This window comes from Ctenopharyngodon idella, chromosome 23 (genome assembly GCF_019924925.1).
Source record: "Ctenopharyngodon idella isolate HZGC_01 chromosome 23, HZGC01, whole genome shotgun sequence".
Lineage (NCBI taxonomy): Eukaryota > Metazoa > Chordata > Actinopteri > Cypriniformes > Xenocyprididae > Ctenopharyngodon > Ctenopharyngodon idella.
In genome coordinates, this window is record NC_067242.1 from 6,996,160 (window position 1) to 7,023,296 (window position 27,137).

The 27,137-nt window shown below is 35.8% G+C and overlaps 1 protein-coding gene across 2 annotated transcripts in view; it reads right to left on the reverse strand.

The window, feature by feature from the left end:
• dnah3 (dynein axonemal heavy chain 3) overlaps positions 1-17,792 on the reverse strand; it is a 44,444-nt gene extending 26,652 nt beyond the window's left edge. Inside the window, exons 1-14 of one of the 2 annotated variants that reach the window (XM_051882121.1) lie at positions 17,123-17,792; positions 13,864-13,935; positions 9,856-9,951; positions 9,571-9,766; positions 8,781-8,835; positions 8,548-8,647; positions 8,043-8,235; positions 5,983-6,178; positions 5,771-5,896; positions 3,610-3,805; positions 2,139-2,318; positions 1,510-1,643; positions 1,322-1,418; positions 1,048-1,226 (exon numbers count right to left, since the gene is read on the reverse strand). In XM_051882121.1, coding sequence (XP_051738081.1) covers positions 1,048-1,226; positions 1,322-1,418; positions 1,510-1,643; positions 2,139-2,318; positions 3,610-3,805; positions 5,771-5,896; positions 5,983-6,178; positions 8,043-8,235; positions 8,548-8,647; positions 8,781-8,835; positions 9,571-9,766; positions 9,856-9,951 — 1,748 coding nt within the window. In that variant the 5' untranslated portion in view covers positions 13,864-13,935; positions 17,123-17,792. Of the gene's footprint in view, positions 1-1,047; positions 1,227-1,321; positions 1,419-1,509; positions 1,644-2,138; positions 2,319-3,609; positions 3,806-5,770; positions 5,897-5,982; positions 6,179-8,042; positions 8,236-8,547; positions 8,648-8,780; positions 8,836-9,570; positions 9,767-9,855; positions 9,952-10,415; positions 10,546-13,863; positions 13,936-17,122 lie in introns of those variants that run through there. The other variant, XM_051882122.1, reaches the window with a different exon arrangement.
• Between the last annotated feature and the right edge of the window lie 9,345 nt (positions 17,793-27,137).

The following is a 27,137-nucleotide window of genomic DNA, read 5'->3' on the forward strand; positions in this document are numbered from 1 at the left end:
CGGTATATGCTATAATATATCATACATACAATATGTGAAAATATCCAATGAAACTGTTTTCAACTAAAAATCAGCTAAAAAAAAAACAATCTAATGTGACATATTTTTGAAAGCAAAAGGAAGTTTAATAAGAAAAATAATGAAAATTGTACAAATTAAAATTAAGGAAAGCCAATTTCAGGCACTAGTCAAATTTGAGATTTTGAGATATTCTTCTTCCATAACTTGTCTTTATTCAGACTAGTGAAAGAAATCATCCAAAAAACACATTTAAGTGTTTATTTTAAGTGTTTACACACTTTATCTATTTTCATCTGTAGATTTTAATTATAATACATATCTTTAAAGGCCATTTTCTCAAAATGAATTTTTTCTCAGTCAGAAATTTCCACTTCAGCAGCACTTTCATACATCAAACTTTACAGTTTAATTTCTGTCTATATTCTGAAGGGTTTTCAAGAGGGGTTTGTTCAAATATCATTTGACTCACTTATATTATGTTTTATTTCTGAAAACATGGTGAAAATGTATTTGCTTTCTGGCTGTTTACAGTATTTTCTATGGAAGCTTGTTTCCGCCACAAAAAAAAATAAAAAAGGCAATTGTGACTTTTTATCTCACAATTGTGAGTTATAAAGTCAGAATTGCAAGATATAGTCAGAATTGCATGTTATAAACTCACAATTGCGAGTTATAAAGTAAGAATTGCGTGATATAAACTCGCAATTCTGACTTTTTTTTCTTGCAATTCTGACTTTAAAACTCGCAATTTTGAGTTTATATCTCGCAATTTAGAGAAAAAAGTCAGAATTGTGACCTATAAACTCGCAATTGCAAAAAAAAAAAAAATGTCAGAATTGTGAGATAAAAAGTGGCAATTACCTTTTGTTTCCTTCATGGTGGAAACAAGCTTCCATAATTTTCTGATTTATAGAGTAAGAAAAATGAATATCCAAAATCCCCTCTGTAAAAACCTTTAACTCTAATAAGTCAAAAAAACAAAACAAAGCTTTACTGTGAAGAACGTTTCAGACTGTTTCCACCCACCTCTTGTTGAGTTCTCGGTTCTCCTCCATCACAAACGTGGTAAGAAGATCTATGAGATGCTCCGCCTTGTCACACAGATCTTGGTTCAGGTTCACCGCATCCAGACAGAACAGGGACAGCGGGACTGTCACATGCAGTGATGTGATCTCCTTCCACACGTTCTGTACGCCTGTGATTTTCTACAGGACACAGAGTAGAAACATCTGGCTTTACAAGGAAGCATTTCACCCGTGTGTTGTCTATAAGGCTGCAATGCACATACTAGAAAAACTACCTTAGTAAAGCCCTGCAGTGAGTGTTTGGTTTTAAGGAAGTTCAGTATGTCTTGACGGTCCAGTGAATCAGTGTACTTCTTATACACACCCAGATACCTACACAACACACCACAGATTCAAGTACAGTGATTCAATCTTAATTTGAAGCTTTTCTACTGGAAAACATGTTCTCTGAATGACAGCAGACCTCTGGGGCCCAATGGTGTTCCTCTCAAAGATCTCTCTCGCTCTGTTCATGATGTCTGTCACCAGCGCCTCGTTGGGTCTCACTGAGCGCAGAATTAAGGTTTCTCCAAACTCTGGGAAAAGTTTGCACTCCACCTGCAAGAACAGAATGCACATTTGGATTTCAGATTAAAAATGACTGTTTAAGCATGATCTAGGGTCCATTTTTCTAACTTAAACTGTGACTACACTCACACAGAAGATCCATTTAAAGGGACAGTTCACCCAAAAAATAAAAATTAATCATCAATATTAATAAAAACCTGATATAAAATACAATTCCTATAAATCACAAAAAAGGCATCCATGTAATTTCTTCACTGAGTTTAATATCTAGTTGTTATTCTTAGAGTGTAGAACTTCTGCTAGATGTTCTTTACACTTTTTGAATCTCAGATGTTCAAATTTTATTATTTGTGTAAAAGTGTGAGTGTGTGTTTGTGAGTGTATTCCAGGACCAAGAATAACTTTTTTCTATCCTCTCTAATAAAGAAAACATCTTAAAAAATGTACACTATAGTATAACAACTATAACAACAGAAATCATCTGGGAGTCCTCTCTTTGGTAAATAAAAGTATATGTGTGTTTACCCGTGGTATGTTGTGGGCGCTGTTGATGATCTGTGTGAACGCTTGTTGTATGAGCTCCCAGCAGCTCTGCAGTGAAGGCTCAAATGCAATTTTGGGCTCCTCGAGTCTTAATTTCACCAGTAACACTGGACGCTGTGTGTACTGCAGCTCATTGAAACACTCCCCAAAATCATTACCATCCTGCCAGAAACACACACAAAAAACATGCACGTTTAACATGCACAGTATTGACTGCAAAATCTGTCTGGATGAACCAAGTTCAAATCAGCTATAAAATGTCTAATGTATAAACTAGTGATCTCACATCAGTTGAATTCTATATACACTACTGTTCAGAAGTCTTGGGTCAGTATTGATACTTTTATTGGTACTTTTATTCAACAAGGATGTGTTAAATTTATCAAAAACAACAGCAAAAGCAGAACATTAATAAGATTTCAAGATTTATATTTCAAATAAATGCTGTTCTTCTAGCTTTCTGTTCATCAAAGAATCCTGGGGGGAAAAACACATCCACACTTTCAGCAAATCAGTATATTAGAATGATTTCTGAAGGATCATGTGACACTGAAGACTGGAGTAATGGAGCTTTGCCACAGGAATCAGAAATCACAGGAGTGAACTAAAGTTTAAAAATGTATTAAAAAAATTTTAAATTGTATTTTTGATCAAATAAATGCTGCCTTGGTGAACATAAGACTCTTTTTTCAAAACATAAATCTTACTGACCTCAAACTTTTGAATGGCAGTGTAAATACAGTAATAATTAGGCAAATTAACTGTATTAATTGGTAGAAGAAATGTTGAAAGTATATTATTAAGAACTGTTTATTAATGAACATAATTATTTATTTAACATTAGTGTCTGTGCAATAAAATACACAAGACAGTATGCTAGAGTGATTTTACAGAGGTAAAATAACTGTAAAATACATAATATATTAAACAAATATACACAATAACTTTCAAAAAGCATGCATCCGCAAACAAACAGACGTGTACAATACATATATGCCCATAAACGCATGCACATGCTCAGTAACTAGGCTGTATAATGTGAAGAGAGCATCGGCATGATAAACATATCAGTAGCTGCGTTTACATGGACCCTAATAATCCAACTGTAAGCACAGTTGGAATAAAAAGTCACACATCACATCAATCGGAATGAATTGGCTAATTTATCAATCATGTAAACACTTGATTGGACTGAAGTGAAAACCAAAACATAGAAATGGGGTAATGACGTATGACGCACGAAACAAGCTGTTGTTTTTGTCGAACATAGTGTTAATCTAAAATTCTCGTTCCACTCATCGTCTGTGAAGTGCTGCAGGAAAACGGTGTCCCGCCACTCCTTGTTTCGGACTCTCATGTGCAGACACCTTGTTTTGGGTGTAGGAAATGATTTCATTCCAAATAAAACAAAAGGTGCCCATGTAAACGTAGCAAGTGTCACTGGTTGCAGTACCTGATGTAGCTGGAAAAACTGCAGCAGATCCTGCAGTGATGCGACCACCAGACTGCGCAGCTGCAGTGACATCAGCGCAGCCACACAGTAGAAGAGTTTTTGTGCTTTTACCGGGGCGATGCTTGCTTTTTTCGGCACCAGTGGCAACCACAAGTCTTTAAAGGTCATAAAAAGAGAAGCACAGCGGGGCAGCCAGCTACACAACACACACACACAAAAACACAGACAAAGGAAACAGGTGATATGCTGTTTAAAAAATATACATTATAAAACAATATTTTTATTCTTTTTCATTTTAATGGCTGGATATCGAAATTCACTTCTTGAGTTGATATGTTCATGATACCAGTTAACCAATTTGATTTATTTCCTGTGCTTGAAAGTGTAAGATATTCTCAAATGTCTCAATCTTCAAAAGTTAAAGAAGTCATCTTACTGTATAAAACTTACATTTAAAATTCTGTAACAAAAGGGTCTGTTTTTGAGAGGTAAAATATGATGGATATAAATCCAAAAGTCTCACACAAAGCTATTATTAAGTTTTAGGAAACTTGTAATATAGTACACCAGTCAATCACAAAGTTTACTTGTTACTGACTGATTCAGTCAGTCCATTCAGTGAAGGATTCGTCAAATTGCAATTCACACTTCCTGCAGTACATCTTCGAAACACTTCACACTGACTGTTGCTGTAGCGCCACTGACGCCCTGCGTGTTAAAGCAGGTCCAGATTGCTCTTTATTTCCCCATTGTTCAAACCCTCATTTAAGAGTTTAAAAGCTTGTATTGTGTGCGAGTGTCTGGGTGGTTTGAGGAGACCATGGATACAGAGTTGAGAACAAAGGTAGCCAAGACGAAGAGAACTATTTAAACAACAACACACTTGTCCGCACACAACGCTGACCTTATTCAAACGTACATTTACCACAGTCCAGTAAATGTTCAGTATATCCCATGAGAGCATCAGGAATAATTGATAAAACAGACAAACATCAATAGTTCATCAATAGGTTAACAGTTCATGTTATATTTTTATTCTTATCTGTAATTTGTTTTAATTCCAAGTAATAAAGAGTAGTGTTGTTTCTGAATGAATCAGTGTGTTTAAATGAATGACTCAAAAGACTCACTCATAAAGATAAAATTGAGTTGTTTTGCCACTGAAAGAATCAGTGTTTTTGAACAAAACAGTTGAGTCAATGATTCGATTCACTCACTCATAAAGAAAAGTCACTGGTTTGTTCCTGTGTTATTTTAGTATAATTAATATGCTATTATAATTTTTATTAGTTTGAATAATTTGAAAATTTAAAAAAAAAAAAAAATTATAGTCATTTTTAGTGTTTTTGGCTTTTTTAAAATATGTCTAATATAGTCTTCATTAATTTTTGTTTCAGTTTTAGTTATTTCAGTATTTCAAGTAACTTGAAACATTTTTTACAATTTTTTTTTTTTTTAAATAACATTAATTTTATTTGAAGTAACGAAAAGGTTTTTTAATGGTTTTAGTCTGTTAATGATAATAATCCTGGTTTGTTAATTCCAGAATGAATCGGTGTTGATGAACAAATCGTTGAATGAACGATTCAGATGACCCACTCATAAAGGTAAGTCATTTGTTTGTTTGTTCCCGAATTTGTTGCATGAATCGGTTGAATGAATGATTCAAATGACCCGTAACTTGTCGCTACCTACTACAGTTTCAATGTAACCTGCAAAAAGAAACACTAAAAAATCCCCACCACGAACAAACAGACAGTCCGTCTGAAACAAACACAGACAAGAGGAGTGATGCTGACTGTGAAAAGTTATATTGGCACTTTTAGAACACTGCTCGACCAATCAGATTTGAGAAGCGGAACTAACTGTTGTATTAAGTTCTATAATTACAGCTTCCTGGATGTCCAGCTCTTCCTTTGAGATGTAATTATAGAGCTGGATTCAGGTGACTACAGTGACAGGTTTACAGAGAACATGAGAATGAAACCTACAGACAAATATATCATGTGTCTCGGTACAACTTCTCAAACTGTACTGTTTCCGTTACTGTCCACGGCAGGATGTTACTTAAACCAGACCTCACAAAAAACACAGACACAGGCCTGGTGATGTTTCTTCACTTGTTCGGAACAGATACATACATACACAGAAAGTCTCTTACGTGTTAAGCAGTTCATCTTGTGTGTCCTGACAGTGTCGCCGCACCAGCTCCTCAAACTCCGCTGGCAAGAGCGGAAGATCGGCTGAGAGCAGATCGTCCAAACGCACAAACCGCAGAGACGAGAAACTACAAATGAAACATATAATGATTTTATAAATCATAAATGGGATCATAACCATTAGGACCATGATGAAGGGATCAGAGATGCCAACCTGCTCATCCAGAGATCCTGTATGTGGAGCAGCATAGGATTCACAGTGTAGAGGTTCTCCGTCTGCCAGCTGTGAGCTTCACGGTAGCTCTCGGACCAGGGAACTGGTGCACGAATTACACGGGACGGGAACGGCCGGGGAACAGCAGAAACTGATAGACGCGCCCGCTCTGCTGGATCTAGCAGGATATAATCGACTGCGAAAAAACAAAAAAAGAGATTACGACTAAGATTACGATTTTGATACAATTTTTTTTATGTTGTTTATATGTCTATGTGGTGTTTTTATGCTTTAAAGGGTTAGTTCACCCAAAAATGAAAAAATGTCATTTATTACTCACCCTCATGCCGGTCCACACCCGTAAGACCTTCGTTCATCTTCGGAACACAAATTAAGATATTTTTGTTGAAATCCGATGGCTCCGTGAGGCCTGCATAGCCAGCAAATGACATTTCCTCTCTCAAGATCCATTAATGTACTAAAAAAATTAGTTCATGTGAGTACAGTGGTTCAATATTAATATTATAAAGCGACGGGAATATTTTTGGTGCACCAAAAAAACAAAATAACGACTTATATAGTGATTGCTGATTTCAAAACACTGCTTCATGAAGCTTCGGAATCAGCGTGTCGAATCAGTGGTTCGGAGCGCCAGTCACGTGATTTCAGCAGTTTGGCAGTTTGACATGCGATCCGAATCATGATTCGACACAAAAGATTCATAACGCTCCGAAGCTTAATGAAGCAGTGTTTTGAAATCGGTCATCACTATACAAGTCGTTATTTTGTTTTTTTGGCGCACCAAAAATATTCTCGTCGCTTTATAATATTAATATTGAACCACTGTACTCACATGAACTGATTTAAATATGTTTTTAGTACATTAATGGATCTTGAGAGAGGAAATGTCATTGCTGGCTATGCAGGCCTCACTGAGCCATCGGATTTCAACAAAAATATCTTAATTTGTGTTCCGAAGATGAACGAAGGTCTTACGGGTGTAAAACGGCATGAGGGTGAGTAATAAAATACATTATTTTCATTTTTGGGTGAACTAACCCTTTAAGACAAGCCATGTGCAAATTCATCAGTCAACACCATTGCTGAGTATTTTCTCCTTAAAACTGCAGTGAACCAAAGACAATCTGAAAAACGTGGACATATAACACCGTCCCGCTTTGGGCGACCCAAGTTTGAGTCCTGGCCCTGGAGCTTTCCCGATCCCATCCCCCCCCCTCTCCCCACTTCGCTTCCTGTCCTATCATAATGAAGGCATAAAAAAACAAAAATATATCTTAAGCCAAAAATATATATATATATATATATATATACATATATATATATATAAATTTGCTGTTTCTGACATCACAAAGTACCTTGTAACCAATCACGTCAACCTGTGATCGTCAACGAGTGGATCTCTGAGCTGGTGTGAGTGAGTGGAGGCGGGGCTAATTTGCATATTCATAGAACCACGTATACTAAATGAGGCAAGGGTGTAGAGTTGCATTCAAGCTATTTTAAGGCATGAAGAATTTTTTTTTAAGGAAAACTGATCAAAGATGAGTTTTAACAGATAAAATTATTGACTACAGGGGGACTTTAAACTTATTTAAAGTGACATAAATGAGGAAATAACTCACACTAAAAAGACATAAATTATATGCCAGAATAGTGTTGTCAAAAATTTCGATACGATCAACACTGAAATATCTGAAACGGTTCCAATACTCTTTTTCTGCAGTATCAATACACCGATACCAGCTGCGCGTTCTCGCTCTCTCTTCTCTTTGACGGTGAATTGACACACACCCGCCTCCTGTCACTCATTCGTCTCATTACCTCCGGTTGAATAGTGCTTGTATTGCGCATAATTGTATTCCTGCAGGTTTCGAGAGTGCAAAATTGAGTTCTTAAATGGTCAAATACACACAAAATGATGTGCTAGTATTCAGGTAAACAGTCAGTTTTGGAACGTAAATAGTTGAAAAAGAAAACGCATGTTGTGTAACAGTATACTGGATTCGTGCAAAAGCTCTAGGTGGTGTTGTGTGTCATACCGATGCTCTTGCGGAGGCTGAACTCATAGTCTCTCTGGACCTCATCCAGGAGATCCTCCAGCATCCTCTGCATCTTGCGCTCATCACCTTGGAAGCGGCTGGGTACCAGCTTCAGGATACCGGTGATCTGCTCTGGTGGGTGGGGGGCCAACATGTGGCCGTAAATACCCTCAGTGATATAGTACACATACCTCTGAGAGAGAAAGAGAAGAGAAAGAATATAAACTGACAGATAGATGGAAAAGCAGCTGGAGGAGAGAGTGAAAACTAATTAAAACCATTTAAAAAAAATAATTTAGCTACATTTCTTGAGCAGCAAATCAGCATATTAGAATGATTTCTGAAGGATCATGTGACACTGAGCAACTTGTATGTTTCACCAGCTAGAAAGCCAAAAGTTACAATGTAGCTTTAAGGAATGGGAATCGATCAGAAGAATAAAAGTGTGATTTAAAAATCCCATGAAACCATCAACATTGCTTGGATGGATTTTTCTAATACTGACCTCTAAATCTTTCTCTGTAGGCTCCATCTGATCCCTTTGACTTTTTGTTTCTTCACGCCGCATAATTTCAAGTTGCTGTTTCGGTGTCAAAGGGCGACTTCTAGGAATGACGGGTATATTGTTTGTTAATGTTAAAAAGATAGTTCCTGCTGTATATATTACAATAAACAAACACACACATGCACTAAAACTCTGCTTTAAAGTGTGTGCTGTGTGTGAGAGAGAACTTTTACCTCTGTGCTCGGGTCGTAGGTTGTCGCCTCCTCACAACCGGAGCATCACTGCACACTTAAACGTGACGTTAAGATGGGACACACTGACAACATGTGTGTGTGTGTGTGTGTGTGTTTGCGCGTGTACAATACCAGTCAAAACTTTGGAAATATTGTGAAATATCACATTATTCCAGTCTTCAGTGTGACATGATCCTTCAGAAATCATTCTAATATGCTGATTTTCTGCTCAATTACTAGTGTTCCTCAATTATTAACAATAGTACTTATTATCAGTGTTGAAAAGTTTTTGCTGCTTAATATTTTTGTGGAAACCTTTTTTGTCAGGATTCTTTGATAAATATAGAAAGTTCAATGAACAGCGTTTATTTGAAATAGGAATCTTTTGTAACATTATAAACATCTTTACTGTCAATTTTGATCAATTTAATCCATCCTTGCTGAATAAAAGTATTATTATTTTTTTTAAATACTTGCAGTATTGGCTTACTTGCCCCAAGCGTAGTGCATCTTGGTTTCCACAAAAATATGAAGCAGCACAACAGTTTTTTCAACATTGATAATAATCAGAAATGTTTCTTGAGCAGCAAATCAGCATATTAGAATGATTTCTGAAGGATCATGTGACACTGAAGACTGGAGTAACGATGCTGAAAATTCAGCTTTATCACAGGAATAAATTACATTTTACAATATTTCACAATATTTTTACATTTTGACCGGTATGTATGTACATATTTAAGCATAACTGAGTGTGTGTAAGTCTTTGAAAGATGTTTGTTAAGGATACACGGAGTTGGAGGACATTGAAGCGAGTGACGTCTGCGGTGCAGATGTTGGATTTTCAGGTTTTGTCCTCTCGGGCTGTAGTTGTTCCCAATGGACTCGCAGGGAGTTCTGTGATGCCGCAGCTCTTTATAGGGAACTGCAAGAGTCCGTGAGTGATTCTGCAGGATGGGCGGGTATTGACTGTTAAGGAGGTAAATCTGCAAGAAAAGAGAAAGCAAATCAGGACGAGCAGAAAAAATCATTGTTATGATTATCATGAAGACATTGAGGCATTTTACACACACACCTGATACAGGTCAGAGGGATTCTGGGATGCGGGTAGGGGCGGCAGTCTAGTGAGCCTCCCAGTGCATCCAACATCATGTCTCGAGTTAGCATTCATCTACAAGGAAAGCAAGTATACAAGAACATTTTAAAGCACAGACTTTGATAAAATAATGGCTTCATTCTGAGGCAAGAGGTCAATGTGTTTCACAGTATGCAGTAGGTAGTGTAAAACACAGTACAATATGTTTTACACTACACAAACACTGACAAAATGCTGTCTAGTTAGGCAGCGCACTATGATGTCTAGGTAAGCGGTTTACTAGCTTTTGAGACACCGACAGTTTGTCTTAACAAGTTTAAATGTCTTAAATGCCAGTACAAGTACGTTAAAAACCCCACTTTTTACTTATAGTTATATATAAGTCTAAAAACTTTACATAATGAGTGAATTACCACAGACAAACTTCTTTACTTAAACGGGACACTTTCAACGTTTAAGGTAACGTTAATCAGGTTTCGTTGGCGTTCATCAACAAACAATGTTTTTCTCCACATAAACGTCTTTTTAACTGGTCTTACCTTCAGTCATTCATCATATAATCCGACATAATCGCGTCCACAGAAAATATTTGACCAGATCAAAGCGCCTCACAGCCGTTAAACGCGCACGAGCCGCTTGTCTGTCACTGGTTGTCAATATAAGTGTTTGTTCACGCGCAGTACGTGGTGACAGCCCGCTATAGTTTCACTATCATCAGTAAACAATAGAATTTATGAAGCTGTTTGCGTAAAATAATACATTACAAGTAAAATAAAGAATATTTATAAAGTTATAAGTTACTGTACAGCCATTAAAACAACTGTCAATAGTTTTTAAATAATAATATTACAGTTATTCATTGTAGTTGTAATGCCGCATTGTGAACACACAGTGTCGCTGTTTCACCGATCGTTAGATGTAAAACACTTTGATAAAACAATGGTCATTTGTAGATAGATTTGCATTACAAATGTTTTTGCTGTTATCTGTTTGTTATCTGTTGCATAATATTATTGTTCTCTGAACAGAAAAAAATACAAACTTTATTTCACTGGAAGAGAGAAAAGTCTCTGGCCCACATATGGGCAGTGGACCCCTGTGGGGAGTTTGAGTCCCTTCATAATAAAAGTCACTATAAGTGGCCTCTCTCCTTGTCCTGATTTAGATCTAATTATAGACATCTTTAACCAGCAGAAACAATGCACTTTTTTGGCACTGTGTATTATATATATATAATACACATACACACATATATCATATATATATACATACACACATATATATATATTATAACACACATACACACATATATCTTTATGTGTGTGTGTTTTGAGGTCTCAGAATAAATAACCACAGAACTGGCAAAGGACCCGAGAGCAGACAAGAGCCATTCATCACCAGACCTCTATACAGAGCAATCACCTATAGTAAAGTCTGCATTATTTAAGAGGGAGAAAGAGAGGTAAACCCAACTGTCCTGTCCGATTTTCCAGTTTCTGTCCTCTCAGCAGTTATTCCATCACCTGCATTCAGCTGAAAAAGACTTCACGAGACATCACTTATTCACAGATTTCTTTACATACTTTCACTAACGCACAAGGTCATCAGTAGAAGTGATCAGACACTAGTGAGTGATCCAGCACACGCAGATCAACTAACTCCAGCGCTGTCAGCATCAAATAAACATGACTTCTGTGTTTACTGCTTTCACATGTCTAAACAAGGACTCAGTCGAGCTCCACAACTAGATTACAGACTGAGACTGGACTAGATTACAGCAGAGATTACACTGGATCACACATGCCTATCAAGACGACAATGAGCCTGACATTCTGGAACAATTGAGCCAGTCAGAATTACACTACCGCTCAAACGTTTGGAATAATTAAGATGTTTTTGAAAGAAGTCTTGTATGCTCACCAAGGCTGCATTTATTTGATCAAATATACAGTAAAAATGTCAATACTGTTTTCTATGTGAATATGTAATTTATTCCTGTGAATCAAAGCTGAATTTTCAGCATCATTACTCCAGTCTTCAGTGTCACATGATCCTTCAGAATCAATGTTTCTTGAGCAGCAAATCATCATATTAGAATGATTTCTGAAGGGTCATGTAACACTGAAGGCTGGAGTAATGATGCTGAAAATTCAGCTTTGCATCACAGGAATAAATTACATTTTACTATATATTACAATAAAAAACAGTTATTTTAAATTGTAATAATATTTCATAATTTTTGACATTTTTATTGTACTTTCGATCAAATATATGCAGTCTTGGTGAGCAGAAGAGTCAAAAACATTTAACCCTCTGGTGCTCTTCTGTCATTTTTGACCGAAAAATTTTAAGGTTTGTTTTATATATATATATATATTATTTTATTTATTTATTTATTTTTTTACTTCATTGGAATGGTATGAAACTTGGTAAAGGTTTTGGTACTTACTATGTGAAGAAAAAAAAAAAAAAAAAAAAATCATGGACATGATTCGAAAAGGTTACATGGTTCCTTGTGTTTCTCGCGGTCAAAAATGAGCAAATTGGAAATGAATCGGAGATGAATTTCATCTAGCGAAAACTTTAGGTACTGCCGCCAAAACAAAATCTTACCGAAAGCTCATTTTTTGAGATATTAAGCTCAAAAACATGTTTTTGAAAATATAAATTTCAGATAAAAATTGAAAATAGTATTTTTGTGCACTTTTCATAACAATAAACGTAAAATTCTGTAACTTTTTTTAAGTTACATTTTTCAAACTTTTTTCACTTAATAATTTGCAAAGTGTCGTCTTTGAAAAGAGATCAAAATTAAGTCTGTGCTCTAAAGCAGTCAAAATGTAACTTTCATGTTCAGGTCTATGCTCAAAAAGTGAATAAATGGATTACAACTACAGCGTAAATATAATTTAGTACCATAAATCCCCTAAAAATACAAAATATTAAATAAAAAAACATTATCAAACTAAAATATAGTACATTCATTTAACTGAAATAAAAAAAGGTCATTTTTGACCAACACGTGAAGAACACCAGAGGGTTAAAAATCCCAAACTTCTGAACGATACATGCAATAAAGTCTAAATAAATGTCAAAACTGTGGTTATTATAATGCATGATATGAAAACTCAAATCAAAGCATCTAAAGCATGAACTATGGAACTTGCTGAACAAAATAACATTCAGCACAGTCAAATTGAAACCATCAGCAATCCATTTGAATTTCATCTAGAGATGTTTTAATGAGCGAAAGAGGACATGCAGGAGAAAAATGTATGGGGATTTGAAAGATAAGTTGTTTCAGAGGCAGATCAAATACAAAGACTAACATTTTGTGCTTTAGAATAATGCAGAACACATTCAGTAAGACCAGCAACATGCAAGAAAAGGGTTAATTTTATTTTCATGTTGACTCTATTGACCCATAAAACTGATTTTTCACATTTTCAGTCATCACAGCTCATCTACAGCTTATATCACATCACAGCTAAACCCAGATTTCTGTATATAACCTGTTAAAACGTAATATTTCGTGCATGGAACTTGATAACACATCAGTTCTGGAAATAGAAATGGTTATGAGTGGGAGAGACGGAGCAAGAGAGAGAGGGAGAGAGAGAAAGCATGTAATTAGATGACTAAAGACTTAATTGTCTTTCATCTATAAAGACATTTAGAACACTCTGCTGTTCTAGCATGCAAATACAAAAAGACACATTCCCTCGCTCGCTCTCTCTCATCTCTTTTCATGAAGTCAGCGAATCAGACACCCATTGTAACTGCGATACACTAATAGCTGTAAGTGATTTCTTAACTGCTCTCTCAGGACAGATGCCTCCAGAGCTATTACACTGCTTCAGAGTATGTGTATCCGTGTGTATTTGAGTGATATTTACACTGTAACTGCTTTATTAAAGAGGTACACTTTCATCCCAAACCTTCGAGATCTCAGAACTGAAAGTTCACAGCATTTAAGGGATCGTTTACCTGAAAATGAAATTCTGTCACCGTTTACTTTATCCTCATGTCGTTCCAAACCCGCATGACTTTGGTTTTCATCTGTGGGACATAAAACAAGATGTTTTAAAGAATGTTCATGCTGCTCTAAAAGTCACTGTCAAAGGCAAAAAAGAAGCACAAAACTACTTTAAAAAGTAGTTTCACAGAAGCAAGAAAGTCATAAAGGTTTGAAACAAGGTGAATGATGAGAGAATAGTGCAGTTAAACTTGTTTTCTAAGACAGCAAAACAGTCCATAATAACTCTTCCAAATGGTTTGTAGTTTGGAAACAACATTTTTTAATGGAAAAATAAGTGATTCCCCACTTTTCCAGCGGCTTTTGTATTTTTCCCAAGCATTTTCTCCATAGTGATGTGATCATGAAATATTACTTATTAACTACTTATCCCCAAAACCATTAAGAATGACATAACTATGAATCAAAATATTGAATGCAAGTATAATATCAATGTTTTATTGGAAAAACATTAAAATCAGTGTAATTTTAGTATAATTGAGATATTATCATAGTTTTTAATATTCTGAATTTGTTTTATGTTTCTATTTTCAGTGTCCATTTTAATTTTTTGCTCAAGATTTAGTAATGTTGTTGTGTTTTTGTTTTATAATTTTTTTATTAATATTTATTTCAGTTTTAGTACATGAAAATGAGAAATGTTTACTTGGAAACTAGCTGAAATAAAATAATTTTTAATGTTTATTTTATTTCAAGTAACATTTTTTATGGTTTAATTTTAGTTTTAGCAAGGATGCATTAAATTTATTAAAAAAAATGACAATAAAGACATTCATAATGTTAAAAAATATTTCTATTTCAAATAAATGCTGTTTCTTTTGACCTTTTTATTCATCAAAGAATCCTGAAAAAAGATGTATTACTGTTTCTACAAAAATATGAACTGTTTTCAACACTGATAATAATCATAAATGTTTCTTGAGCAGTAAATATTAGAATGATTTCTGAAGGATCATGAGACACTAAAGACTGGAGTAATGATGCAAAAAAAAAAATGTTGTGCTAAATTATAATAATATTTGTCAAATTTTACTGTATATTTGATACAAAAAATGCACCCTTGGTGAGCAGAATAGACTTCTCTCAAAAATATTACTAAAAAAAATCTTGTTTGAAAACTTTCAAACATACATTTATAAGTAGTTTAGAGAATGTATATCTAAAGAGAAAATGAATGTGATTATTACTTCCGTTAGCATATGAGTCTTGCTTCAGATGCACAGGTCCCAAGTTCAAATCCCAGACAAGCCCCCAGTTACGTTCCACTTGAGCTCAGTGGTGCAGGGGCAACAAACAAGCAGTAGTTTCACACAGACTTTAGGTCAGAACAGGCACATTCACGAGTAACTCGATAATGACATGAAATATTAACACACCCACATACCCCGTCCCCCCAACACACACACATCGAATATTAATGCAGCATCCTTTTCTTGCAGATTGGATGTAAACATGCATGTCGTGTATGACACATGATCTTCCCTGCTGAGACGTGACGCTTTTCTTCAAGGAGCTGAAAACTGTCATCTCTATTTGTCTCTCTCTCTCTCTCTCGGAGCTCACTTATGGTCACTGAGTAAATTTAAGTAGTGATACATGGTAAGTGCTTTCCGTTAATTACGGCAGTGTGTGTGTGTGTACGAGCGATGGAAAACTCATTAATGGGGCAGTTAATATTTGATGTGGGTTCTGGCGGTTTGGTTTACGGGCTGAGTGGGTCGTTGTGGTGATGAGGAGGGTGAGAAAGGGATGCCGTCGCCGTGGTCGCCCAGTGAAAGTGAGAGAGGGGTGAAACAGAGGAGATGATCAGAGGTGCAGCAGTTTCATTAAGAGAGAAATGGAAAAACGCATCTGTGGCCAGATACCTCCACGTACGTGTGTGTGTGTGTGTGCGTGTGTGTGTGTGTGTACAGGTTTGGCTATACTTGTGAGGGCCAAATGTCCTCACTTATACAGTGAAATAGTATGACAACCGACTAGTGAGGACATTTTACTGGTGCTCACTAGTTAAAAAGGCTTAAAAATCATCCAAAACATGTTTTAATTTAAATCTAGTGTTTCTGAGATGAGTAAGTTTAGGGGTAGGGGTTGGGTTAGGAAAATATCATTATAATATCATTAACCTGATATAAAATCAATAGAAGTCTATGCAATATCCTCATTAGAGAAACAAATGTGTGTGTGTGTGTGTGTGTGTGTGTGTGTGTGTGTGTGTGTGTGTGTGTGTGTGTGTGTGTGGGAAAGGACAAGTGTGTGTGTTTATTCCATACATTTTATCCTCACAAAGCATTGATTTTATTTTCATGTCTAATATATATGAAGTAATACAATAATTTCAGGTCAATATTTAATACTGTACCTGTATTTATTTACTTATTTTATTAGTAGCTGTGAAATAATCAGGCCAATTTACAGTAATCTAGTTATAACTGCAAAATTAAGCATAGATTGACTGACTTTTCTTTATAATATATAAAAATCTATATCTTATAATCAATATACACTACCGTTCAAAAGTTTGGGATAAGGTTTTTAATGTTTTTAAAAAAAGAAGTATCTTATGCTCACCAAGGCTGATCAAAAATACAGTAAAAACTGTGAAATATTATTACAATTTAAACAACTGTTTTCTATTGTAATGCATATTGTAAAGTGTAATTTATTCCTGTGATCAAAGCTGAATTTTCAGCATCATTACTCCAGTCTTCAGTGTCACATGATCCTTCAGAAATCATTTTAATATGCTGATTTGCTGCTCAAAAAACATTTATTTTTATTATCAATGTTGAAAACAGTTGTGCTGCTTCATATTTTTGTGGAAACCATAACCATTTTTAAGGATTCTTTGAGGAATAGAAAGTACAAAATTACTTATAAATGTCTTTACTGTCACTTTTGATCAATTTAATGTGCCCTTGTTGAATTATATATATGTAAATAGCATGTTATGATATATCATAAGCACCATGGCATTTCCATCTGATATCACAGTACACTTTTGTCTCATGTTCTTCTTCCAAATAACATTAATTACGCCTAAATTGGATTTGTTAATTAAAGTTTCTCTCTCCCAGAAGAAATCCCACAAGCCCTGGCATTTCTGCTCATTAGTTTCCCTCCTGAAACAGACACTTATTCCACTCGTTCAGGTAAAGGTCAGGAGGTCATTAGAGTCATTAATGCTAAGAGAAAAGGGAAAGGTCTCCTTACGCAGAGCGTGACCTCTGACGGCGGCCCGTCCTGTCCTCATGCTGCCTGAAATCCAAGAATCGCTCAGCCCTTGACCTTGTCTCACACACACACACACACACACACACACACACACACACACACACACACACACACACACACTTTAAGAGCTGTCAACCCTGTAAAACTCTACATTGATAATAAAAGAGTGCGAGAGAGAAATAGAGAGAGAGAGTTAAAGGTCTTTAAAAGCTCGCAGCGCTCCCGGTTTCCTCTCGGGAACGACAGTCCTAATGCAGGATGACTGCACTCTTTCTGTAAAGGAACGACAGACGCGCTGAATGAAGAGAAGAGCCATCTGATGCTGAGTTATAGTGACTTGTGTAAAAGACAGACAGAAAAAGCAATGAAAAGAAGAAATTGTATAAACTGAAAAGCATAATAGAGCTCAATAGAAAGGTTATGGGTCAGAGATCATATATGCTAGTGTACTACTAAAAGTTAATAAAATATACGTTTTGTCAAAATACTAATTGAAAATGTACAGTCTTAGGTGCCGTTTGTGTGTTTATTGGCCAGTTAACTTCCATAGACAGCTGCTAATATAAACTGAAGGTAATAGTTCACCCAAAAATGAAACGTCATCATTTACTCACCCTCAAGTTGTTCCAAACCTGTATGAGTTTCTTTCTTCTGTTGAACACAAAAGAAGATATTTTGAAGATTGTTGGTAATCAAACAGTTGACTGTAGCCATTGACTTGCATAGTATTTTCCATACCCGCATTCTTAAAAATATCTTCTGAATAAATATAAATGCATAGCTTATCAACCTTTTTTTCATCTTTAACCAAATTTTTATCTTCCATGTGTCATTTGTGTGAGGGATATGGATGTGAAGTAACTCTCTAAAGCGTTTTTATATTTTATATGGAGAGTTTATGTGGAGCAAAACCCCATTCACACACTCTAAAAAATGCAGGGTTAAAAACAACCCAAGTTGGGTTGAAAATGGACAAACCCAGTGATTGGGTTGTTTTATCCCAGCGATTGGATTGATTTAACCCAGCGATTGGGTTGTTTCAACGCAGCGATTGGGTTGTTTTAACCCAGAGAATGGGTTGGTTTAACCCAGCGACTGGGTTGTTTTATCCCAGCGATTGGGTTGATTTAACCCAGAGAATGGGTTGGTTTAACCCAGCGACTGGGTTGTTTCAAGGCAGCGATTGGGTTGTTTTATCCTAGCGAATGGGTTGTTTTAACCCTGCGATTGGATTGATTTAACCCAGCGATTGGGTTGATTTATCCCAGCGATTGGGTTGTTTTATCCCAGCGAATGGGTTGTTTTAACCCTGCGATTGGATTGATTTAACCCAGCGATTGGGTTGATTTATCCCAGCGATAGGGTTGTTTTATCCCAGCGAATGGGTTGTTTTAACCCTGCGATTGGATTGATTTAACCCTGCGATTGGGTTGATTTATCCCAGCGATTGGGTTGTTTTATCCCAGCGAATGGGTTGTTTTATCCCAGTGATTGGATTAATTTAACCCAGCGATTGGGTTGATTTAACCCAGCGATTGGGTTGATTTATCCCAGCGATTGGGTTGTTTTATCCCAGCGAATGGGTTGTTTTATCCCAGTGATTGGATTAATTTAACCCAGTGATTGGGTTGTTTTATCCCAGCGATTGGGTTGATTTAACCCAGCAAACGGGTTGTTTTAACCCAGCAGTTGGGTTGATTTAACCAAGCGATTGGGTTGTTTTATCCTAGCGAATGGGTTGTTTTAACCCAGCGATTGGATTGATTTAACCCAGCGACTGGGTTGTTTTATCCCAGCAATTGGGTTGATTTAACCCAGCAGCTGGGTTGATTTAACCCAGCGATTGGGTCAATTTAACCCAGTGGTTGGGTTAAATGTTTACCCAAACTGCTGGGTAGTTTTATTAAACAATTGTTTAAAAATGACTGTATTGTTTGCTTAAAATTAACCCAAAATATGTTGGAAATTAACATGTATTAATATGTTTAATAAATGAACATTTATTAATAAATTTCATGAATAATAAACAATAAACATTTATTAATTTGCTTATTAATAAATGTTGACCTTTTGATTATTATTGTTGCCTTCAGACATTATGACATTATGTGTCTGATTTTTAATTTCCAACCTATTTTGGGTTCATTTTAAGCCAGGGTTAAATAAAACTGCCCAGCATGTTGGGCAAACATTTAACCCAACCGCTGGGTTTGTCCATTTTCAACCCAACTTGAGTTATTTTTAACCCAGCATTTTTTAGAGTGTACTCTAAGTGCACTCATTGACAGTACACAAGTCGATGTAATTATCTGTGATAAAACATTGATTTTAAACAATTTTATGCTGTTGTCTTCATCGTGACACCAGTATTTTGTCATAGTATGTAAAGATCTGTGAGTGTGTTTGTGTTCGAGCATCAGCTGTGTGAACTATGGGCTGGAGCAGCTGTCACTCATTCCCCTGGTGACGGCGCTTCAGACGTGTAATCATGATGATCGTCATCCGGTCTGCAGCGATTCAGAGGCTTTAGATCGGTTATTAAGTAATAACTTCATACACACTGATGGGTTACACCAGGTCATGTTACACAGCCAGACACAAACATGCCCATTCAAACATATACAGATCAGGGAATCACACTTTTTCTCTGCTGTTAGCAAAATAAAGCCTTTATTTGCGAAACAAATATACTTAATAGAAGGAGCTGTCTTTAAAGCCTGTACTGTATCCAATAAACCTCATCAGTGTACGTTTTATGTTACAGTTACCGTAAATAAGTCCCTTGAAATATGTCTCTCATATTTTCATGAATTTGTAAGCCTGATCTTATAACGTACATCTCCATATTTTCCCAGCTGAACCACATAATGAACCATCATTATTTTTTAATTTCAGGCCATATGCTGTGAAAAACTGAAACATGCAAACACATAGACAAGCAAAAACAAGACAAAAAACAAAAGTAGCACAATGAGGAAATTAAATCTATAAACTTCTTGGCTGTATATTTAAATTAAAAGCATTCTGAGGCAAAATAAGCAGTATGTTCATTATACAGTCAACAACTTCGAATCAAAACTGAAAATGTTTCAATACTTGGAAATGAAGTGTGTGTGTTTCCATGTTATATCACTTTATGACACATGAAATATCAGGAGACGACTTCAGGGTCTTGTTTATTTATTTATGAACTCTTATGGAGGTGTATCTCTGTCTGTCTGGAGAGATTGAGATTGTCTGACAGTAAAGGTGCTCTATCTGAAGGTGCTCATCTCCTCCAAACTTTCAGATTTATGCTTTATGACAAGGTAGAGGACGAAGAGACGGTCAGTGTGTGTGTGTTAGTCCTGTCAAAGCTTGTTTTGTTTATTTGTGTTGCATTGTGAGATGACAGTGTCCTGCAAGATGTCAGACAGTTAACCGGAGGTATATATATGTATGTGTGTGTGTGTGTTAGTGTTGTTTTAAAGATACAAACAGTAGCATAAAGAACAGATGTGGGCCTAACACACACAAAAAGTTAACAAGTAAGAAGTAAATGCAAACAAAATAAAAACATACTACATATCGAATTAAGAAAGAAAAAAAAAAAGAAAAAAAAAAAAATATATATATATATATATATATATATATCTTTTTCAGTGGGATGTTATTTCCTTTCAACTGTAGGGTTAGCTCTGTATTGAGAAAATTCTTATTAAATGTAAAAATGTTTTTAATGTTATATATATATATATATATATATATATATATATAAACTCAATTCCGGTAATGTCTTACACACACCTCGTTGTGTTCATGCCCAGCAAACTCACCCAAAATATCAGCAGCACACACCTGGAAACCTCTGGAACCTCAACCTGTCCTCGTCCTGTAACAGCAGGGATGTCATGTGACCCACAGTGCGCGCGCATGTACACACATACACACACACACACACACACAGTGGATATCATGATCTGATGACAGGAAACAAACACACGTTTACTTATCTGAATGAGAACGTACCATAGACTTCTACTGTTTATATATAAATACAATTTTAATAACCACAGACTAACCCGAACCTTAAAAAATGACTTTTTGCAATTTTTAAAAGTACAGTTATTTTGTTATAAATCATTTTTATCTTTGAGGATGTCCCCAGATATCCCAAAAGATAGTTTTAACAGATTTACCTCACTTCTAGAGACACTTCTGTGCTCAAACTAGAGCTAAGCAAATCTATTCATTAGACAAATATTAATATTATTACATTTTTATCAAAACTATTATTATGGTTTTATCCACTTAAATATACTACTAGTAAAAGAGGATCAAGAATGAATTAATATTGTATTAATATTTGACAAATATTAATATTTTTATGGTAAAAAGTAGTAAGATCCTATTAAAGATGATCATGTATTTCAAAACATCTTTTGTAAAGAAAAATAAAAGAAAACTAAATTTTCTTGTGTTGTTTATCTGTGTAAAACTCACCTCCATGATACTAGGGTGTTGTTATGTATTTTTCACAGGTTTCTATGTGGCTGCTGGGTGGTTTCTTCTGAAGCGAGTCCTGCAGCCTCCAGTCTTTGTGATCTTCGGGTCCCTCCTTCAGTGTGTGTCTCTGATGCATCATTCATTTCATATTCATAGTGAAAATGCTGCAAGATGAATTACACACCAGAATTAATACTAGTGTTAAGGGGTTTGATCGTAGCACTAAATCTGAGAATTGTTGTCGTAGCAAACACCACATCAGCTTCTCATAAAGCTTGAGTAAAAGAGAGAGAGAGAGAAAGTCACCATGGGAAAGGCCTACTTTTCTGACCAAAGACGCACAGATGAAAATAACCCAAACTAGCAGGGGAAAAACACAAGGATGAGCAAACAGAAGCGTTCTGCATGTGCATTTATGTGTGTGTGTATGTGTGTGTGTGTGTGTGTGTGTGTGTGTGTGTGTGTGACACCTGGGCATCAACCGGGGACATGTACTGAGCGAGGCAGGTGCGTGTGTATGATGTGTCCAGGTAGTATTTTGGGGCTTTCTAAAAACGGGCAGCACCATAACGGGCCTACAGTCATGTGAAACAGCAGAAACGTGTTTAACCCTGCAGTGAATGTGCTGAGCAGGTAAAGAAACTTTCCCTGTTTTTGCAGAGCAGTCAGACTCGAGTTTGTCCTGTTTTCTGATCAGATCCTTTCAGAAGAATAAGCTGAATCTCAAAAAAGAAAGAAAGAAAGAAAGAAAGAAAGAAAGAAAAGAATATATCCACACAAAATATTTTACTATTTTTACAAAAAAGTATACAGAAAATTAATCTATTTTTGACCATTACATTTTTTTACACTATTTACATGCCAATTAAGCACATTTTTTGACATTATAATAAAAATAACATTTAATGAATTATTTCACAATGCAAAAAAATCATAGTTATCCTGAAAATTCTTTGTGTAAATTATTATTATACAGAAAATTAAGCCTATTTTTGGACCATTAAATTATTTTCATGACATTTAAGCACATTTTTTGCACACTAAAAATAACTTAAATGTCATGAAAATGTCGCAATGCAAGAAATTATAAGCTCCTTAAAACAGAATTCATTTTCTTCATCTTTCTTTTCTAATAAGACATTTGCATACAGAAAATGCATCCTAGCATTACAATAAAAATGTCATGAAAATACATGTTAATAACTCAAAAAGTATGAAAACTATGGAAGCTTGTTTCCGCCATGAAATAAGAAATAAATAAGGTAATTGCGACTTTTATCTCACAATTCTGACATTTAAAAAAGTAAGAATTGCGAGTTATAAAGTCAGAATTGCGAGATATAAACAAGCAATTGCATGTTATAATGTGCAATTGTGAGGGGAAAAAAAGAGTGACTTTCAGAAATACAAGTTTGTATCACTCAGTTCTGACTCTATAAGATGCAATTGCTAGTTTATATCATGCAATTCTAATTTTATAACTCACAATTGTGAGAATAAAGGTCAGAATTGTGAGATATAAAGTCAGAATTGTGAGATATAAAGTCAGAATTGCGAGTTATAAAGTCAGAATTAAGATATAAAGACAGAATTGCGAGTTATAAAGTCAGAATTGTGATATAGTCAGAATTGTGAGTTATAAAGTCAGAATTGTGATATAAAGTCAGAATTGCGAGTTATAAAGTCAGAATTGTGATATAAAGTCAGAATTGCGAGTTATAAAGTCAGAATTGCGAGTTATAAAGTCAGAATTGTGATATAAAGTCAGAATTGCGAGTTATAAAATCAGAATTGCATGATAAAAGCTCAAAATTGCGAGAAAAAAGTTTAAAAACATTGCGACTTTATATCACAATTCTGACTTTATAACTCACAATTGCGCGTTTAAATCTCGCAATTCTGAGAAAAAAAGTTAAAATTGTGAAAAAAAGTCGCAATTATCCTTTTTTAATTTTTTTTATTTAGGGGCGGAAACAAGCTTCCATAGAAAACATACTTCTCTTTATGCTAAATATTATTGTTTTTTTTTCTTTTGTAATAACTTCGATCTGGACTACTTCCATGGGATTCACACAATTAGAAGTGATTAACAGATCTGCTCTATGCTGGCGTACGAGTCATTTTTGTAAGATGATCTTACTAAATCATCTGCACTCACACACACAAATGTCCCTGAAACCTTATACAGACTTTTCTAATTACATTACCAACACAACTAATTGATATTCCCTCTGTTAAAGATTTGCGTGTGTGTGTGTGTGTGTGTGTGTGTCTGTTAATTTACTAATCCTTTTTGGATATCCGTTACTCATTTGCTGCCTTCAAGCTATTGTATGTTATTGGCTGCAGTCTGAGATGATGGCTGACACACACACACACACACACACACACACGTACACACACAGGACCTCCGCAGGGCCGCTGATGGGAGCGTCACCCCCGCGAGGGATCGTCCGATCACTGACACCCCGCGGTCAAACCCCACACAGTCCAACTTCTGAGCTATTCATGTCCACAGGATTGATGTACCTGATGTGACCTTTGATCATGTGACACTGAAGACTGGAATAATAATTTTATGACATTAACTTATGACTACAGAGGATAAGTAAGTGTGGTGGACGGCTCCTTCTCATAATGAAGCTTTAAATTTAAAAAAATAAATTATTTCTGGCAGTGTATGTGGCAGTATCCATGACAACCGAACTGAGAATGACTACAGAGCAGCAGTGTGTTGGTGTGATGCGTTTAAGTGTGTCCATGAGACAAAGAGACACAGAGGAGTAAGTGCTGGTCATCACACGCTTCTGTCGCTTAAACTCACATTTAAACACATTTACGAGAACTTTGCACTGTTGAACTTAAAATTTGTTCAGGAAAAGAAAAGAAATTCCTCATAACAATAATCTTCACAGCTTCTCAGTTTTGCGTGATTTTAGTGAATCAAATGAGTTTTCAGGAGCGCATCTCACCCTACAGTGACCCACGCAGAGGTTCAGTGCCCGTGGAAAAGTGCAAGCCGTGCTGTGATGGATAAGCACTGAATTAGTCCGGCTAAATCCATGTGCACTGATGGGAACAAAGAGGGAATGAGGGGTCCGGACACGGAGCGGAAACACTGCATTACAGCAAAGCCTGGGAGAATGAAGCTGATGCAACAGCCCAGATATGACCAGCACACACACACACACACACACACTTTACAGCCCAACACATGCATTTATCAACACAGTGTTGCTCATACCGTATCCACACATTTACCATGGAATTACTACTAAATTACAATATTCATATATACAATTATACAATATTGAATACACAAACTGAGTAAACAAGTCGGCATCTCAACAAATATTATGCTATTTTTGCTAGTGTGATATCATGTAACAATTGAAATAACAGTGACTAAACTTTTTATGTATAATCAATTCAAAAACAGCTGGGTAAATCTTGTGTCCAGATCACCTCAATCAAGAAAAATAAGAATTTAATTGTACTTATTATTTTTTTGCATAAAGATTAGGCTTTTATTCTCCATTCAAACAGTATTTTTAGGTAAGGCACAACAAATACTACCATATTAAATATTATATCATTAATATATTTAGTTAAAAATGAAATACCCTGGCTTCATGTTTTGGGTCTGTAACATTTTTTGACTGCTCACCAAAGACACATTTATTTGATTAATACACTAATAAAACAAAATAAATAAATAAAACAATAATAAAGTAGAAGATTTTTACTATTTATAATATCTGTTTCCTATTTGAATACACTGTAAATTGTAATTTATTCCTGTGATCAAAGCTGAATTTTCAGCATCATTACTCCAGTCTTCAGTGTCACATGATCCTTCAGAAATCATTCTAATATGATGATTTGCTGCTCAAGAAACATTTCTGATCATTATCAGCGTAGAAAACAGAGTTAATATTTTTGTGGAAACTGTGATACGTTTATTTTTTCAGGATTCTTTGATGAATAGAAAGTTCAAAAGAACAGCATTTACTTAAAGGGGGGGTATCACACAGTTTCTGCCAATCTCATGTTAATCTTAAGTACCTATAGAGTAGTATAGCATCCTTCATATCGCCGAAAAGTCTTTAGTTTTATCATATTTATAAAAGATACATACGCTGTACTGAGTCTTTCCGAAAACAGCCGAGCGCCTGGAGGCGTGTCCTTGTGAGCGGAGATAGAGTGACGAGCTGTCACAAGCACGCGCAGCTTTTGTGTAGAGATCGTCTGCAAGCTATCAATGGTCAGCTAAACAAATATATTTAAACACATGCAATACACCATCGCATTATCCATGGATAACTTTTGAATCATTATAATGAATATAGCGTATAGTGAATGATGAATAATGAATTTATAGATTCACTACCTTCGTATTGTTTACATTATATGCACAAAACAGACATCTGAAGCAGTTTTACTCTCCACCTGCGGTTCCGACTCATGACCGGGATCATTATCGCTGTGACCGCTCCATCTTTCAGTTTCAAACGATCTGTAAATCCAGCGTAGAACTGGGCCTTGTTTATGAAACCATAAGCGCCGATCCTGAGGGCTCGAGCAGCCACGGAAAAACACGAGATATTCTCCATTCATTTTAACCAATAAAAGCACGATTACAACTATCAGTTTCTATGGTTATTTTAATAACAAATATCGAGAGCGCATCAATGTAATGCGTGAGCACAAAACTCTCAGCTCCACTTAACGCTGGGTTCTTTGGGAAGCAAGGTTATCTTTCCCTCACAACCAAAAACACACTTCTTTGGTGATTTTGTGAAGTCCTGTGACCTGTACAGCGCTGCCGACGACTTCCGTAAAGCCGAACGCGCGTTGATGGGCGTGCTCTTGCTCTCTCTGGTCGACGTGTGAGCGCGCACTCTTCCAGGAGAAGTGCCCGTACAAGGAATTCTGCCCCCGTTTACGTCACTCAGGCCCATACTCAAAAAAAACCCCCGAAGTTCGTGAGGATTTGGAAGAGTATTTTTGGCACAGAAATTCTCCGTCATACGTCCGACTCGTGTTTGGAAACTTTGGCCATGTTTAGCATGATAATCAAACTCTTTAACAGTGCAAATAAGTCAGAATGCATGAAATAGCATCATACCCCCCCTTTAAAATATAAATCTTTTGTAGCATTATAAATGTCTTTACTGTCACTTTTGATTAATTTAATGCATTCTTGCTGAATAAAAAAACTATGATCTGAATATTTAGTTTTGTTTGTGTTTCGGTATTTTAAAACATTTCATTGTTATTGTGCTAAATAAATTCAATGAACACACTCAGTTACATCATTCTCTCTCTCTCTCTCTCTCTCTCTCTCTCTCAGGGAACTGCCTGAAGTTAGACCTTCTTGTCACTCCACCATATGCCTCAGCCAGTCGGCATATGCCTGACCAACCCATTTACCAAATACACACAAACACACACACACTGCCAGAGACCTGCTGCGTTAAATGTGTATCTCATGCTGAATGTCCATTCA